This window comes from Pipra filicauda, unplaced genomic scaffold (assembly GCF_003945595.2).
Source record: "Pipra filicauda isolate LSUMZ 115617 unplaced genomic scaffold, ASM394559v2 scaffold314_size1190085_pilon, whole genome shotgun sequence".
Lineage (NCBI taxonomy): Eukaryota > Metazoa > Chordata > Aves > Passeriformes > Pipridae > Pipra > Pipra filicauda.
Window position 1 is genome coordinate 696,770 of NW_024104437.1, and position 19,214 is coordinate 715,983.

Genomic DNA, 19,214 nt, shown 5'->3' on the forward strand with positions numbered 1-19,214 from the left:
TCTATCAAATGTAATTAAAATCTATCTCACGTGATTTGGCTATTTGTATGAACAGACAAAAAATGTACGTTGAAAATAAGTCATCATCTCATGTACATTTTATTTAATAAATAATCTTGTCTTGTTTCTTAACAACAAGAATGATCTGTCAGGTCAGACAGAGTTTCTTACTATATACAGAGATGACAGGGAAAGTGAGAATTTCATATTGCATAATGAAATTAATCAAGAACTGTACTTTTCAATATCTTTAACCATGCCACCATTGACTTTCTTTTGTTTTGGCATATAGGGCTTTATTATACAATTCAATTATCCAAAAAAAGGAAACATTTAGCTGATTTTCAGAATTTTATTTTTGTTTTGTATTAAAAAATAAATAGATTAAGAGTGCTTATTCAGCTCTGCCTCCACATTTGTGCAACCAAATACAATCTGTATCTATATTAAAATGTAAGAGTTCAGAAATTCAGCTCATTGTTTGCCTTTTACTATTCTTTGAGAACAAATTTTAGAGCTAAAATTTAAAGCAAATTTTAATCCTTTGAAAATTTAAGAATAAATTAATTAATGACTTCTAAGATACAATTTCTGCTCTATAATTAGAATGAGAAATATCTCTCTTGACAGTTAGCAAGTGTTTTAGTTGAATAAATTTGTTAACATCCCTGTATCTGAATTTCCCCATTGAAAAGAGTCATTTTAGAACTTTGTAAAATCCAAGAATTATTACAGGTAGCAATTTCCATCATAACTACTAAAAATGTTAGTTCAATAATGTTAATTAATTAGTTAAATAATGGAGTTCAGCTTAAGATATTAAGGCCAAATACTGTGAAAGTTCAGTTGTGCAGTATACGTTAAAATAGAAATCTGTGTTTAATTGTATGTGGATCAATTTTTTTTGTCACTGCTCTGAATTTATCATTTGATGTGTGGCACAATGTAATAGTATCCAGAGTTGCATTAGAGATGAGGAAACATTTTCAAGTATATAGATCATATTCCAGGAGCTTTATGAACATTTAACTAATGGGGGCTACAGAGACATTTCAGGCAATCTTAATGCAAGTTCACTTCTAAAGCATATTTCACTGTCTCTTGCCGTAATCAGGATATTAGCAAAGATGCACCTCTTATCTGACCCTGTTTAGTTTCTCACATAACCTTTGTAAGAAGAGCAAAGTTTATTCGAGCACTTATGCAACTGCCTCTTTGTAATTGATGACTCTGACATTTTAAAAAATGGCTTTCTTGCTTAAAGACCTGTAATGAAAATTTCTCAATGACATAAGGAGCACTTTTGGAACCAGGAGGCAGGCATGGAGTGAATCCTGATGAAAACTGAGAAGTCCCTGGAGAAATTCTTCCAGCCTTTTCTGTCTCTGCCCCACAAAAGCCTTCTCCCCTCCAGCAGTCACATAAGTGCGATATTGACTCTGAGTCAGTGGATGTAGGTGGAGCTCAAGATGCTCTGCTGCTTCCATATACTCTGCACATGCAGCAGTGGGAGATCGCTGGGCAGCACTCGCTTCTCCTCATCCCCTCCTTTGGTAGGCACCAGAGGGAAGTGGTGCTATGGTGGTGTAGTCAGGGTCCCCTAAATGCTGCTCTGCTACCGTGCCCGGTTAAGTGAGGGTTGTGTACAGGAGGTGGGCAATTCTTGGTGTGTGGAGCTTGGATGTTTTGCCAGGTCTCAGCTATCTGCCTCAGGGAGTGACTAGATGTTGGAAGGAGGAGAAGAGGGTCTCATCTCCAGAGACTGGGTGCAGAACTGGGAGAAAACTGACTGGACTGGGATATGCTGGAGCTGAAGATGAGATAATTTGTTTTTGTTCTACAGGCAGGCAGGGAGAAAAGGCAGTAATTTTATGCTCAGAGATGGCTGGAGAGTGGGTGTTTCTATGCATGTGTGAGCGTGTAGGAGGCGGGAGGGGGAAGGCAAGGTACTAGGGAAAAGAAGAAAGGAGCTCTTCAAGAGAGGTCTGAGAGCAGTGATGTGAGTACAGATCTTTTAAACACTGGCAGTTTCACTCCTTTTGATGTATTGATCTCTTCTTCAGCTCCAAATGGAAGTAAATTAAAATTCTTTGTATCAAGCTAATCTCTTCTGCATTAAAATCAGCATCAATGTACGCAGTATTTACTTTCTTTGCCATACTGAACATCACCTGTAGTGGTGCCGGGGAAAAGTCAGATAATATTGGACACCTTCTTTTGATAGCTCTGTTCCTTGAGAAGTTATTCATAAGCTAATAGTGATTCATGAAACATGTTGGATTATGCTGCTGCTCTGTTATTTGTGATCTCTTCTGTTTCACTTTTATATATACAAAATAACAAGTCTCAAAAAGCAGTTTATGATTACTGGCCTCAAATCACGTCTTTTAATCCTGTGAACCCATCAGCTCTGAAGATGTCAGGGCTGAGCTGGGGGGGTGCATGTAACATGATGAAGGGCTGAAAGAGCACTGAAAAAATTGAGTTTTCTACTCTGGGGTGATTCCAAAAAAAACAGGCAAGAGGAAGAGGTGGGAAACTGGAAAATTGGGAAATTGAGGTAGTAAGGAGAACCTGACAGTACTTTCATGTCTTGTAAGGGAGAGGTTCAGATCATGGTTTAAAAAAACATGGTTGTATGGGAATATGTGAGGCTGCATTAATTATATTCCCATCACTATTATGTTACTGGAATTTTTCTCCTGATATTGGGCAGAGCCTCAGCCAGTGCTCTCTGTACCCATCTTGTTTGATGGAGTCTGGTTGACTTTCTTCCACCAAAGCCTTCAGAAAAGTTCATGTGCTACAAGGTAGACTGGTGGGGTCAGGCAGGTTGTCCTCAAACATCCAGCCACGGCACAGACACTGCCTCCTGTCACTGGCACCAGAAACCACACACGTATTTAACTTTAATAAGTGGGTTTGAGGATCGATTCCTCTGTCAAATTCCACATGAAATTCATGCAATACTGCAGTGCTGCACTCGGTACCAAAATACTGGTCATATTTATGTGTTTATACTGTTAATATCATTTTAGAAGGGTGCTTTATTTTAGTGAGGAAGAGTTGTTCTAACACAAATTAGAAAAGTCAGCAATACTATTATCTTATCTCTGGTCATTTTCCAGGCATGTCACAATGGCAGTATCATCACTCAGAGTTCAAAAAAGCTTCCTTTTTTTGGCAGATTGCTTTTGACAATCTGTTTAGTCTGTCTTATTCTAATTATTTTCTGCATATCAGACAAGAGTATATTTTTTTAGGCCAAACTTGATTGCATCAAAAGGAAATGCTGTTGACTATTATATAAGAGATTCAAGTGTTTCTAGTGCAATTCCTATTTATTGAAAAAATAGTTCTGAATTGTTTTGAGAAATGGGGATAATATTAAGAATTGTACTTCAGCAATTGTTCATGTCAAAAATTCTACTCCAGACAAAGTGCCAAGCTGATGGATTTTTATTTTAAACTGTGCAGTGTTGTAAATACTATCTTTCAATAATCTTTTCAGTTCTGAATGCAGGATAATGTAAAAGAGCACCATGAAGCCCCTCAGTGATATATATGTAAAAACATTCGTTATAATACAGATGTTATAATAGCAGATGTTAGCTATTATTATATTAGCTATTATGGATTGTAACAGCAGATGTTGAATGTGTGTGATGAAGTATTTTTATCTATGTATGTCTGTGGGTAGGTGTGCCAAAGGTGTATCTCTGTGTAAAAATATACATGTGCATATGTGAATTTATAGATAAAAAATAAACATACAATTAAGTCCATTTCAGAAAAAAAAGAGGGAGTTCTTTCTAGGAGCTAGGAGATGTAGATGAACTATAATATTAATTCATTAAATCAAGTATTTTTACAGATATATCATCAAAGGGCTCCATGGTGCTCTTGTACAGGGATCAACCTGGTCCCAGGGATATGGGATTTCGACTTTTCCATGTAGAAATATATCCATATTTAGAAGTCAGTCTCATTTTGCATGTGTGTGTCAGAATCAGGAGCTAATTTTCTTCCAGTATGAATTCCATGTTGGACATGCTTTATCTTGGGTTGACAGAAAAAGCCAGGCTTTCCCTGATTTGGATCTTCCAGCAGTTAAGCTGTGCAGGAGTTGCAGTGGCTATAGCAAGCAACACCAGGTTTTCTCTCTGTCATTCCAACTCTCTCTCTTTCTTTTTTTCTAATAACTGGAATGCAGCTGAGGGGAACAGCCAGATCAAGTATGAGAAAAAGGAGGGACTAGAACAGAGACCCTAAAGCAAAGGATAAAATATGAAGTGTAAGCTTGATAAAGACTGTATCAAAATCTGTTTGCAGAATGCAAACATACCAAGTGCAATGCGGACAACCTTTAATTGTTTTCCAAAAGATTACCCCAAATTTGGAGTATATAATACATATCATAAAAGACACTTGAAACAATCAGAGTCAAGACTGGAAGGAAGTCAATGTGTATAGTCAGTGCCTGATAGCCTTTCTGTGGCTATGCAAGCAGCCCCATCCAGTTGACAAGCAGAGTGATGCATAATACCTGTACAGTATAATTGCATCAGCTTCAACAGACTGCAACAAGACTTTTACTCTTTCTTGGAGTGACCACAAGTTCTTCTCCCAAATAAAAGAAATTACATGAGTTTTAGCTTTTTTGTAACCTCTGTTGCATTCTACAATAGCAGTTTTTAGGGACAGGCTAAATATTAAACCTACTCTTAAGAGTAATTTAACTGTCTTGTTCACTGTAACCTTACTATTTGATTGCTATCAGTGATGGAATCAGATATTCTTTTATATTCTGTTTTATCTGTAAAAGAGAGAAATAACATTAAGCTCATATTTTTTTTATTCCTTTTTCTTTCATCTCTTTGCATTTCAGTCAATTTGATGCAACTGTATTATTTTGCCATTGGTTGAAGGCACACCTCGTATTTTTCTGTTTGAATTAGGCAGTGTGTCTGTCTTTTAATTTGGAGAGTGAGAGATATGAGGAAATTGCAGAATGCTCATGTAACTAATTTCTCTTTTAATGGCAACCATTTTTAATCTCTTTCACTTCTTGTTGGTATCTGAGAACATCTGGGTCTTAGGTATTCAAAATCCTTTTTATGCCTTGAGAGCATCCTTCCCAAATGGATTCTATTTGTGTAAGTGAAAAAGAAGAATATGTTATCAGTCATCTTAAACAGTCTTGCAAAAGCACACTCCCTTTAACTGCACAAAAATAACCACACAGACAAGAACTCATTCTAATTTTCAGTTTCGCTGGGGGCAGGAGGATGGTCTTTTTGTAGAAGAAATGTAGAGTGGATAAGAACCAAGTTGGGAAAATACTTGATTATAATCCAAAGTTGAACCTGAGTAGACTCCAGTGGAGCAGAAGCACATCTGTTATGTGCAAAAGTTCTTCCCCGTGTGTGCAGATGGCTTGCAATAGGTCCTAGACCTCATTTTTGATATTACTTGTTTTAATGTTGGTATAATTTTTTGAATACCAGGACAGAGCCTTTAATATGTTTGGAGAACATGCTGTTTGTACAATTATCTGCTGACTGGCAAGGGCTGTGCAAATAGAGAAATAGTTTTCAGCTTCCTTGGCCAGCATGTGGGACAGTAGGCACTGATATCAGAGGGATTCGTGTTATGTTTTCCCCACACCATTAAATTTCTCCTTCCATTGCTGATAGTATTTGTTTTTTCTTTATTTCCATGTCATTGAAATGACATTATCAGTTCCACTGTTCCCAGCCCTCTTGTGCTAGTCTGGCTTGAAGGGATCTTTGGTTTTACAGAGCCTTTTTTGAGAGCAGCAGCCTAAAACCGGACATAGAGGCAGATGCTCTCCTCTCTGTGAGGGTAAAGGTTGTCCTGTGCCTTCAAGCCCAAGCGAACACAGGTGGAAGAACATGTGCCACCTCTGCTTATCAGAAGCTCTGCACCAGAGAAACATCTGTGCTTGCTGTTCTATAAATTCTGTACTGCCTCAGAATCCAAAACATGCTCTCCAGATTTTAGATTAGATGGACCACTTATTCTCCTTCTAAATCAGTACTGTTTTGGAAACTAGCTGAAGATATATGAATAAGTGTGAAAATATGCATATTTCTGTTTTCTAAAAGTGCCTTTTAGATGAGTTCTACTAAGTGGAACTGTGATATTCAGCATTTAGTTTGCAGCTCATTGCAATAAATTTGGGAGGAAAGTGAAGTCAGAGAATGAAAATGTGGTCACTACAAACACCAAAGTTACGCTCCTTTCTTTTTATGATCTCTATCACACAACAAATAAGGACAATGAGAAGCATTCACATTAGTTATCCCTATCATATTAAATCATTTGCAGAAGTAGTGTTAGTAATTATACTATAGTGAAATGAACACCATGGTATCAGATTTTTCATTTCATAAACCTCCTCCACTGTCCCAGTTAATCTGAGTACTCCTTGCCATGAGACTCCTAGCAGTGCTGTTACAATAGTTCTGTCATAATAGATAATAATACACATATTTCTGGAGCAACAGTGAAAAGATTGGATAGTTTAATTCTCAATAAAATCATAGAACTTTCAGAACTTGTTTCTTCACAGTGTTTAGCTGTAATTCCACTTATATATTAACTCTGCAAATCCAGTCTTGATGATGTTTCAGTAACAGTTTACAGTATTCCAGGCTCACTAGACATTGAATACATTGATTGGTTCATCTTTATGTATGTAAAATTTGTCAAGGCTAAACAATTTTGGGATTCCTTGATGAGAACAGTTAAGGACTGCCAGTTTGAAAACGATGTGATTCATTCTTCTAAATATTAATTGGAAACATAATGTATCAACTATTAATACTATAAAATTAGGAAAAATTATTATATTTTGTAGTTGTAACATATAGTACATTGATATCAATTATTGTAAATGCTTGTTCTATTTTATGAATTGTTTTATTGTCCTATGAAGAGGTATAAAGTCTCCCTTCCATATCATCATAAAATCCATGGAATCCAAATGCACTAGGTCAAACAAACACTGAATTCATTCACCCAGCCATGCTTAACTTCACTGGTAGGACAATATTATTTATGGTGACGTCTCTCTTTTGTTAGTGTCAGCAGCCCCAACTTTGATTCGAGTGATTCGCAAAGACATTTTGGGTTTCTTTTCATGAACTTGTATCTTCTAGTTTATAGTAAATGCAGAGAGAGCTAAAATAGACAAGAAGCCCTACTTTCATTTTTATACCCAGGGTTGTTAAGGTTTTTTTAGTTTGACCTTAGGTAACCAAATACCTGAGTTTCCCTGATTATAACCCCTACTGGAAATAATGTCTGTGTCATTTCACTGTATTTCTAAAAATTCCAGTTGGCGTATAAGCCAATGTTTTTTGACTATGTTTTTTGTCTGGAAATCACTTTCTGGTAGGGCATGTATGTGAGCATTGCTTGCATACAAGTTTGAAATGCCATAAGAAGCAGAAAGAAGCCATTTTAATGCAAATTGCCCTCATTATAAAAACACTGATTTTTGGAGCGGGATTCACTAATATACTCCAGTCTGTTTGTGCCTTCCTGAAGCAGGACAGGGCTCTTAGACATACAACCAGTTAGGGTGTTTTTAAAGATAGGGGAGAACAAAGGATGGAGCACACGCGCATCAGTTTCTGCTGTCTATCACTCTGCTGCTGGCATTCACATACCACATTCTTCCTGCTCTTTCATTCCTGTATCCCACAGCAGACATGCTCATCCATTCCTCACCCTTAGTTACCTCCTCTCTCTAATGTGCTGCATCCATTCACACATCATACTTTTACCCTTCTTCATGCACTTCTCATGCAGCAGTTCTCAGAAGGAAGTTTATGGAATGGCTATCCCACTTTTCTACTAATATCACTCTATCGCTATGGCTACCATCTCCAAAGGGATGGGACACCACTACTTGCTCTCAGGTTTTGATGGACATAGAAGCAACAACTCTCAGGACAGATGGTGCCACCTTCTTTGTTGGAAGCAGGGTAGAAATATTGTATTGAAGCAAATGACAGTAAGTGGTAGCCTTTTAAGGAAAAATTAGATACAATGATAATTTTGGGAAGGATTTTTTAATTACAGGCCACCTATGGGATGATTCACAGTGAGAATATTAGGCATACTGTGAGACTGCTTTTTCAGTCAGAACAAATAGTCTGATACAGGATCACAGTCATTCATAATAACCCATTTTAATTTACTTTTATTCATCAACTGATTAACAAATTAATAAATTTAGACATCCAGAAAATTATTTTCTAAAGCAGAAGATATGGCACGTTCTCATACACCACAGAGTATTAATACCACTTCATATGTGAAATCTGAACAGAAATTGATGTATCCTTAATGCAGCTTAGTTTGTGCTCAGTGTTAGGATCCAAGCTGAACCCCCTACACTGAACTAGAAAATGATAGAGTATTTACCCTGCAATGGTGTTCTTATTGGTCAGATATTTACTGCAGTGGAAATGAAGTCACAACAAAATTGTGACTCCTCAGTGCTATAAACCATAGAAGAGTACTGCAAATTCTACTCTCAGAAAGCTTACAAACTGAAACAGAAAATAGAGAGGTTGGATGAACCATACAAGGAGGAAAAATAGCTAGTGGGATATTGTATAATCCTCATAAAAGGAGAATGGGATTCTTACCCATAAAGCTGTAAGGGTGGAAAGTGACCTTTTTCTAACTATTATAAGGCTGAAGTTTTCTGTGTGTTATAAAGCAGTTTTAAAGAAGGAACTTGGTGGGATTTTGTTACTGATTTTTCCTCCTTCATCTCAAAAAAAAAAATATTATGCAAGATGAATTTTGTGGTTTATACTCAGTACTCAGAAGTGAAATGGAAAAGAAAGCATAAATATTCAGTAGTGAAGGTGTTAAATTGTTTTGCAAAGAATAAAAATATATTGTCCTTGAAAATGAGTGCTTGGCTGTAAAAGAGGCTCTAGAGATATTAAGGCAACATTTGCTTGGAAGGAAGGTCAGTTTGATAATACATTACCCTCTATTAACCTGGAAAAATATAGTGAAGCCTGAGAGAACCAAAAGGAACTCCACTATTTCTCTTTGCCATACTATTTTAAAGCAAGTAATATATTTCTATATACCTGAAAAACTGTTGAGTAGATCTTTTGGTATAGAAATTGTGTGAGAAACTCTTTGAAGTAGAGGTAATTTTTTTTGCCATGCATTTGTACATACATTTTTAGCCATACACCATACATATGTGTGAGACACGAGTTAATGAATTGGTAATCAAAAATAGCTTCATTTCAAATGCACTGAGGTATTTATATGAAGTAGACTATTAGTAAAAATCCACTTATTTAGCTGGAAATTATTTCACTGTTTTGATTTATTTAATTTCTTATTAATACAATGATTCCTGTCTTTAATTTTGCATGAAAGCATTAATCTGCAGTAATCCAGACTCCTTTTGAAGTATCTATCTCCAAAGGGTGCTGACCTTGTAAAACCAGTTGACTACTTTCAAGATACAGCGAGATTTGAGGATTTAGATATGTGTACAGCTATGAGTGCACATATAGATATTCTGAATTTCTGGTTTGGCATGACAGTATAAGGTCCAATAACTAGGATGAAGCAGTGAATGAGCACGCATTTCGTTATAACAAGGACACAAGATGTTTAATCGGAGTCAGATTCTTCAGCATAAAGTTCGGCAGTGAATTTATAGCGTTAACAACAGCATCTGGGACAGCAGAAATTGTAAACATTTCTCTTGGGAAGTATGTGGATGCATATTATTATTGTAAATTGAACTTGCTAAACAATACATCATAGCAACACCTTCAGATTTGGTGCCTGGTATTCAGCTCCACATCCGTGGTTTGGCTCTAAAATACGCTGCTGAGCGCTGGCAGCTCACATTGATCTCAGTCAGCAGAATGTGGACCTGGACAATGAATACACAAAAATTCCACAAATCAAAGCTATAAGTCTTAGCTCTAAATTAAGTTAATAACCTGACTGATAGTCAAATCAGATTTACACCGGTCTCAGAGTGACTGCTGGTGAAGTTAGGCACCTGAATGAGCACTCTTTGCAAGTGTAGCAAGAAAAATGGATTATTGATCCAGCAATTATGAAAATCGCGGTCTTAGTAAATAGATAACAGAGTTATAAAACTGACCCATTTCTGGCAGCAATGCCCACTTCAGTTACAGGGAATCTCCTTGGAAACCATAATATCTCTAAAACAGAAATGAACTTTCAAGTTATACCTCTATAGATTTTAAATTGAGACTAATCCTACTCATCTATCTTTGCACATTTTTTTTAAGTGTCCAACAAAGTTCTGTTACTTTCACAATGTACTAATTTAGTATATGACTAGTTATTCTTGTCCTCATGACGCTAGCATTACTCAAAGAAAGAAGAAAGCTCTATTAACCACCTCAGTTCACAAGTACAACATGACTGCCTATTACTAAAAACTCCCAGTCACATATATATATATTTTTTTTTTTCAATCTATAAAGGCATTTGTCACTGTGCTGCAACATCTTTGTAAGTGCTCCATCTAGCTCCTCACCTCATCCTTCTCCCTCTTTCCTTCCTGACAGTTTATATCAAGATTTAGCAGTGGCAGTGGTGTGCAGTTGACAATGCTGCTGAAAATGTCTTCCACCAGGGACAGGTGGCACATTGCCAAGATTCCCAGGTGGGCACAGGGACTGCTTGGTATTTAGATCATGCTTTGCTATACCCTTATGCCTTTAGGCTGTTGGGAGGCTGGCTGGGCTACTTTCCTCCCCCTGGGAGCCATTACCTAGATAAATGTGATGCGTTGCATACAGAAATAAAATGTGCGTACAAAAGCAAACGTGTTGTAAATTTTGACCTCCTTTTTCTAAAGAAAAAAAAAGGGCTTCATTCCTGTATGAGCCTCTGCACACACTGACACCTTTCAAAGTGATCCCAAATAGCTATACAAACAGTTTTTATCTCGCTCTTCAGATCCACTGATGTTCTGTCACGCAGTTCGTTCACACCAAGCATTTCAAGATGCACAAGTAGTTCCTGCAAGCAAAACTTAGACAGAACAGGCTTACATAATTTGTAAATAAAAGGCTGCCTTGAAATTTAGACCTTTTTCTTTTTATGAGGTCTTGCCTTCAAAATACTTATTATCTTTCAAATAATTACTTTTTTTTGTAAAGTGGCAGTTTTAACATCCATGCTATCCTCTTGAATGCTTGAAGAAGTGAAAAACTGTCTATCTAGGAAGAGAATTTGCCTACTCTTTACCACTTTATGAGCAGCATTCATTTAAGTATGCTTTTGCTATTGCTTTACTTACTTTTTTTTAATCTACAGTGTTTCATGTTTACTGGATCAGCAAATAATCAAGATCTTTAGATTTTTCTGGAATGGATTTTATTTTGCTCCCCCAAAAAGTTAAATGCCTCTATTTAAACAGCTTCTACCAGTATATGCAAAATACAAATAAAATGGAAATAGTTTTTCTACTAATCCACATCTGCCTGAGTGTAATTACATGATACATGCTGGTTAAGCAGAAAAATTTTGAATAGACGGCTTTTTAATTAGGCATATGCATTGGGTCACAGTAGAATTAAAATGGGTTTTAAAAAATTGATTATATAAAAATGGCACCTGCTTACTCAACAGATCTGATTCTTGGGTAAAGTTGCAGATATGTGTCTGTGTCACATCTTTCTGTTGGCCCCTGAAGCCAAGATTGGAACCGGTGTGCACAGTCCTTCCAATGATGGGAACAGATTTTAGCCCAAGTTAACCACTTCTACAACGATGCTTTGTACAATTACTGACTCAAATGTGACAAACAGATGGTTTGCATCTGTGGCTCAGGTTCCAGCAAGAAGATAATCTAGGTCTATCTAATGCCAATTTGAGTGCCTGAATGCCTGGGAATACATTTTGGCTTCACTTTTTGTCTGATTTAAATAATACTTTTTGTTGAACTGATTTTTTCCCCTGAACCTCAGAGTCCAGTGAGTGAAAGGAGGATCTGTGTATAGTGGTTACCTGTCAGCTTTGCTGAGTTTGTCATACATGAGTAAAACTTTCTGTATGTGGTAAAGACTGGGAAATGGTTCTTCCATGCCAGTATGAGCAGTGATATTTTATTGGACTTAGTGTTCTCACATACCAGCAAGCGGTACTAAAACTATTTCTGAGTGCAGAGACAGCTGAGCGTTATGTCTCCCAGCAGCTCTTTTCATTTCACTGTGGCTGTTGCAGTACTATCTATCAGAGAAAGTTGTTATAAAGTTAATAATAAAGTGGTCAGTTTTAAATTTAGCTCTTCCAATCAGTAGCTGTGGTTATTGTATGAATGTTCTTCTCCCCAGGTGACATTCTTGGTACACTTTAGCAGTTATTTTAATGTTCTTTTTTAGAAGAAATAAGTAAGAATTTTCTTGGCAGATCTTTTAAGTATTTCAGTATTAATACAGAATAGTCATCTTACACTGCAATCTCCTTTAAGAAGTTTTTATAATTCAGAAATTTTTATTTTAAAATAAGGGTAATTTTGTAATGAGTATTAACAAAATTAGGGCCTTAAAAAAAAAAATCAGGCTGCCATGACCTGCAGGATCCTAGGCTTTATCTTTTGTCTCTAAAAGTTATGCCATCAGATCTTAGCAGCTACAGCCAAATAGGTTTTACAAGGTTCTGTGACAGTTCAGAGTACAAGAAAACAGAGAATTTCTGTTTATGCAGAAATCATTTACATCCAAACAAATGCCTCTACCCATTTGTCAGAGAAATTATTTATTCACACACTGAATTAACATGTATGGCAAGTGGAAGGAAGCTGGGTTTCCAAATTTTGGAATATAATTTGGCTGCTACTGTTTAACTGAAAGATCCCTCAGTCACTAGTTCTCTGTCCTGCTACTAGTAACTGTATGAATGTACTAATAATTGTATGAATGTGTGAATGTAAAAATGGCTCATTCCTAACAAATCTTTGCCTCTTTCCTAACCATCAATCAGGTGCTGTTGTTATTAGAATTACCCCCATGTTTTATATCTCAGTACTGGAAACGTGCTAACACCTCTGAATTTATTATTAATAAGCTCCAGTGCCAGCAATCTTGCAGCACTTTGCAGAAAGAGAAGACAAGGTCACTGCTGAGAAGTGACAGAAATACATAGTAATGACAGCAGAGAGTGTGGGTGAGCAGGTGAAGGGAAAGTTTCAGCAATGAAGTAATCATGTATTCCTGGTTCTGAAACTCATCCAAAGCTTGCATATGCAGAATTTAGAGTATATGGTTGAGAAATGCCAGTAGGAATAAGTAATGCTGGAGAAATTAGTAGAGTTTACATGGGCTATAAATGCAGCATAAAAATATGCAGCCTGAGTCCTGCAGAGCTGGTGCTTCCTGTGCTGACTTGCCAAAACACGGGCTGGTTTGAGCTCCATTGCTATTGGCTTGTGCTGGCTGCAGAGAGGTAGCAGAGCTGTCTCTGACGCCCACCAAATCACAGCATTCTGTCGTATTTTAAGCACATAAACGTGGTACTAAGAGCATGATCAAAAATGCCTCAGAAACAAATGAGACATTTCTACTAAGCTTCAAATGTGATTATAAATTAACAATGAAGATCTAATCTGTATTTTTTGCTCTGCATTCGGACTTCTAGTTTAGTGAATTCTAAGTAATAATAAGAAGAGCAGTCCAGCAGACACTTCAGTTCACTGAAGTACAGACAGGAATCCAAGCGCACAAGAAACAAGAAGAAGAAATAAGTGTTTGTATACAAATAGTGGGAACATGGGTAGGAAAATGGAGGAATTTTACCTACAGATGCAAGATGTCTATACAGAAAATCTAGGAGTAATAAAAACTTAGCAGAAACAATAATTGGAGTCACTGAGTAGTATAGGTTCTTCAGAAAGTAGGGAAATATAGTTGTTAACATTACATGAAACTTTAGGATAATTTGTGATGAAATTAGTTATGTCAACAAAACAAATTCTGTCTGGATCAAACACTTCAAGTATGAAGAAGTTTTTTTTTTCAGAATTTATGCTTGTGGAAAATCTCCAGGGTATCAAGTTTAATTCTGCAACATTATTGTAGAGAGGAATGTAAAAAAGAAATTGTCATTAAGAGATGTTGAAGCTCACAGATTGCTTCACCAGTCACTAAACCAGCAAAAGATAATGATAGTATAGAAATGGTTTTTGCTTTGAAATGTGTAGATAACAAAATATAACCTGTGGTCAAACATTCAGGGACTGAGTCCATTAACATTACATGACAAAATAAGTAATGGTCAGCAAACCTTAATAAGCAAGACAAACTAGTTAAATAAGTGAAATATTATGGGGCTTTATGGTCGTTTCTGTGATGAAGACATCAAATTTCATCAAGTGCAGCATTTTGTGTTGAGTCTGACAGCAGGGGACCAGGTTCAGCCATCCAGGAAGTCCCCTCCAGACCCATGTTCCTAAATTTGTCAGTTAAATGCAAGAGCCTTAAGTAAAGCAGAGGTAACTTTGAGATGGTTTGACAACTTTTGTTGCTGTCAGTATTCTTTAACATTTTTCAACTCAATGGTGAATTTGGACATTGGCTGCCAGACAGAAGAATCTGCTCTTGTGACAGTGTAGATGTTTGAGATGTTGGCCAGTTTGTCTATTGTCTGCTCTACTGAGTATCTATCAAACTTGACACTTCCAGCTAGGGAGTCTGATTCAGATGCTTTCTCCAAAGATCGGTCCTCCTGGTCTCCCTTCTCCCTGAACAGTAAGATAAGGTTGTTATGGTGTGTGTGCAGTTTGTACAGGGTAGTGAGGAAGATGAAACTGGGGAGAGTACCTCATAGTAAGGACGCTGAAGTAGGGATGTCCACCCTGGAGAAGAGAAGGCTCAGGGAGATTTTACCAATCTGTGTAAGTAGCTGTACAAAGAAGATGGAGCCAAGCTCTTTCTAGCAATGCTCAGAGACAAGAGGCAATGGGCACACATTCAGACACAGGAGGTTCCCTTTGAACATCAGAAAACACTTTTGTCCTGTGAGGGTGACCAAGCACTGGCACAGGCTGCCCAGAGAGGGTGTCATGTCTACCTCTTTGGAGATTTTCCAGTGCCACCTGGACATGATTCTCAGCAACTGATTCTAGGGGATCTTGTTTGAGCAGGGTTTGGACAAGATGACCTCCAAGAGATCCCTGCCAACCTCAATCATTCTGTAACCAAACTCCAGTCATTTTAGTAAGTTTAATTCTAAAAGTCAGGAAAAGTTTGTTGCTTAATATAAATGTTCTGCATAACTTCAGAGATACCCACTCACTGTGAAACTGTGATTTCTGGAGGCAGACTATGGCTTGCTTAGAAAATCAGACAGGAATTACGAAGTGGATCGCTATTATACTTGTCCATATGCACCCATTATTATTAGAAGCAGCAGCAGAGAACAGGCAGAAAAGATGCTACAGGAGCCTTTAAGGGAGTTTTACTAAAGAAGAGAGGTTTTGAACTTTGCATTAGCATGGCACTAGCTCTGTAGTTCTCTTAACTGATCTCTCTCTTCCTACCAAATGCTGGGTACTTCTCTCTGTGTCAGCAATGAGGAACTCACAGCCTGGAAAAACGAGTTAGGTTTGGAGAACTACAGTCGAGAGATTAATTTGAAGGATTTCTGAAATTAACCCCTTTTATTTCTCCTTCCTGTCTCATGATCTGAAACTCTCTTTCTTCCCAGTGTAACACCACTGTAGCTCCTTCCTTTGAGTTGAACTCATGCCATTGTGCTCATCACAATTTAACCTTTGGCTGTACATTCTCCGTATGACAGTACAGCATATGGGTCCCAAATGGTTCAACTGTGAGTTACAGCTTCAGAGTGTGCCCAGACATGCTATTCATGTTATACCTCAGAAACCACAAAGAGCTTTAAAAATATTGATTCAGGAAATGCCGAGGAATTTTCTGCAGTCTTGTGAGGGATAATGCAAGGTTATTATTTGAAGTTCTTACCCAAGACCTTCTAATGCTCAACTTTGTCTGTTCAGTGACTGGAGAATAGGGCTACTTGGCCTGTATATTTCCTGACTGCACTCCTTTTGCAAAAGCTAATTTCTTTTCACCAGAGACCTATGTAATGTCAACTAGCTCGTGATTTTCTGATATATGAAAACCATACTGGCTTAAGTTTTATATCATATCTAAGCTTGTCCAAATACATAAAGTGAAGGGATGAAAACAGGCAATGCTTTACTTGCCCAACACAAAAAATGCATTTTTCCTTTTGCACTCTGCTTATGTATTGTAAGAGAGGATGAACAAACAGATTGGTCTCCTCCCACCACATAGCTGCGTTGCCAGCACTCGGGAAAATAAAGACTGCATGGATTAAAAAGTCGCAAGGTTACTGTTAAGGCATAAGCTACTGAAATAGGAGGATGCATTGAAGAGTTCTCAGTTCAACAGAATCAGTCCTATTGTGAGCAATGTCAGCCTCACTGCTAATGTGGAAGCCAGGGATGAGAATGCAGGTAAGATCTTTCTATACCAGGGCATGAACAAATGACAATGAATTGCAGCAATTGCCACAATAATTTGTACAGTGCATTTTTAATTTCTATTAAATTTTGCCTTTTGAAAACTGCTTTGCTTTCAGCTGCTTGGGAGTAAAGCATTGGAGTTCTTTCAGCACTGCCTGTGAAGTGACCTTACTGCTTTCGCTTATGTTTTGAAATCTATTTATGATGCACATTTAAGAAAGCATTTGCAGCTCCTAAGGCTTATGTGAATAATATTCACAGTCTTTTAAATGAGCTCCGTTAGCATTTTTTCCCAAGACATCCTCTGAAGAAATCTTTCTCTGAATCACAGTTTGTGCATATGCAATTAATTATTGTCAGGCTCTTAGACAGACTGATCATGTGGGAATTGACCATTTCGTTTTCACATAGAAACAGCCTTTGCCTTTGCCTTTGCCTTTTGCTGTCTCATAGAAACAGCCCTTGCACTGGCATCCTGATGATGCTCTTTTCCTCAGTTTGCTTGATTAGATCTTTTGATTGAAGTACTTCAAAGACATAATTTCATAAATACACTTGAAGCAATTCCATGAAAACCACCTCATCCTCCCCTAATCGTTCTCATTTTATTGATGATTTTTCAAATACGTTTTAAAAACATTGTGTTGTGATGAGTCAATTATTGAACTGTGTACTTTGCAGATATCTCACAGTGGTAGGATAATGGTAGGTTAATAAGAAAATCTTCACTTAGAAAAATATATTAACTTCTAGAATTTTCTAACCAAACATCCCTCTCCTTTTCTATAAAGATGCAAACTGCTTCATGAAAGTGAAAACTGATTGTGGGTCATCAAACTATTCTGAATATTGTTTGTACTGATCCCTCATTTTCATTTTAGTATGCACCTTAATGGTAGCTAAAGATATTTATGGCTCTAAATATAGAGATCTATTCTAACAACAAGAAGGAACGTGAACTTATTTCTGAACTTTTCAGTAGCAGTAGCTGGTTGGTGCATGAGCAATATGGAGACCCATAAAAAGCCTGTTGTCTTAAAAAATTCTGCTTTCATATATGATGTGACTGGTAGCTCTGCTATATATGTGACAAGATCTGGAGGTAAAGGAATTATTTTGTTTTTATTTGATCAGATTAGGTGGAAAGACTAAACTGATTTTCAGACATTTGGCTGAATTTTTCTAATAGCAAACTATTATAGCTACCTAAAAAATTTGTCCTGTCATTGTCATAGAACCATCATGGCTATAACAAAATGCCACTAAATATCTCAATGTTATGCAAGATAGGTAGTTCATGCCTAGAATTGGAAATGATGGTAGTAGTTCAGAATGTCTGATGGCAAGTAATGACATTTAACAGAAAAATGTCAATATCATGATCAATGCAAAAAGTGTTTCTTTATGCTTATGCATGCAGTCTTGCATTCCAATTCCTTATTCCTTGATTCTCAAGTCCACAAGTACTTACTACTATTTTTATTTTTTATTTAGTCTTCACCAAACAATGGTATTTCTTGACAACACACCCTCCAAATAATCTTCCATTGTATCTTATAAAAAAAAGTAATCTGTGCCCTAGGCTGAAACAAATTGGAAAAATAAGGAAGAAATGTTAGGAAAAGGTGCATATCTCTCTCTAGGTTAATTTTCCAGCTGTGAGATTCCACAGAAAATAACTGGTGCTGTCATTGTCTCCTTGTATTACATTTGCTGACAGACAAACTTCACTTTTTTGTCTCTATTGAGTCAGTATGTTGATTGAATTTACTGTATTTTTTTAGTAGACTTCAATCTCATTTCAAAAAAAATTGCACTGCGTATACGGTAACTGAAGTTGTCTCATGTTGTCGCTGTTTGTTCTTCTCGTTCTAGGTGATGTGATTGTCTATATTAATGAAGTTTGTGTCCTTGGACATACTCACGCAGATGTAGTCAAACTCTTCCAGTCTGTTCCTATTGGTCAGAGTGTCAACTTGGTGCTATGTCGTGGATACCCTTTGCCCTTTGATCCTGAAGATCCTGCCAACAGCATGGTGCCACCCCTTGCAGTAATGGAGAGGCCTCCGGTAGTGGTAAATGGAAGACATAACTATGAAACTTATTTGGAATACATTTCTAGGACTTCTCAGTCTGTTCCAGACGTAACAGATCGACCACCACACTCCTTGCACTCCATTCCAGCAGATAGTCAGCTTGATAGCACATTCCCACCACCTGCCCATGATGATAATGTATCAATGGCTTCTTCTGGGGCCACCCAAGCTGAACTCATGACCTTAACCATTGTGAAAGGGGCCCAGGGCTTTGGCTTCACTATAGCAGACAGTCCTACAGGACAGAGGGTGAAGCAAATTCTAGACATTCAGGGATGTCCTGGTTTGTGTGAAGGTGACCTCATTGTTGAGATCAACCAGCAGAATGTACAGAACCTGAGCCATGCAGAAGTAGTGGATATACTTAAAGAATGTCCTGTTGGAAGTGAAACTTCTTTGATTATCCATAGAGGAGGTAAGTTTGGAAAGTCTGTACAATTACAAAAATGTGTGTAAAAGGTTCTAAACCATAAGACATACATATAATCACTACATCCTTGTTTGCTAGATTGGAAATTAATTTCCATGTTGTGGGAGGTAACACCATTGGT

The 19,214-nt window shown here is 37.2% G+C and overlaps 1 protein-coding gene across 12 annotated transcripts in view; it reads left to right on the top strand.

Annotated features, from left to right (window-relative positions):
* Positions 1 to 19,214, top strand: part of MAGI2 (membrane associated guanylate kinase, WW and PDZ domain containing 2) — a 722,750-nt gene that overhangs the window by 584,501 nt on the left and 119,035 nt on the right. For 11 of the 12 annotated variants that reach the window (XM_039383531.1, XM_039383530.1, XM_027730044.2 and 8 more), the window contains one exon: positions 18,443 to 19,078. The exons of the other annotated variant lie outside the window; for it this stretch is intronic. In XM_039383531.1, the coding sequence (XP_039239465.1) occupies positions 18,443 to 19,078 (636 nt within the window). The remainder of the gene's footprint in view (positions 1 to 18,442; positions 19,079 to 19,214) is intronic. 12 annotated transcript variants of the gene reach the window in all.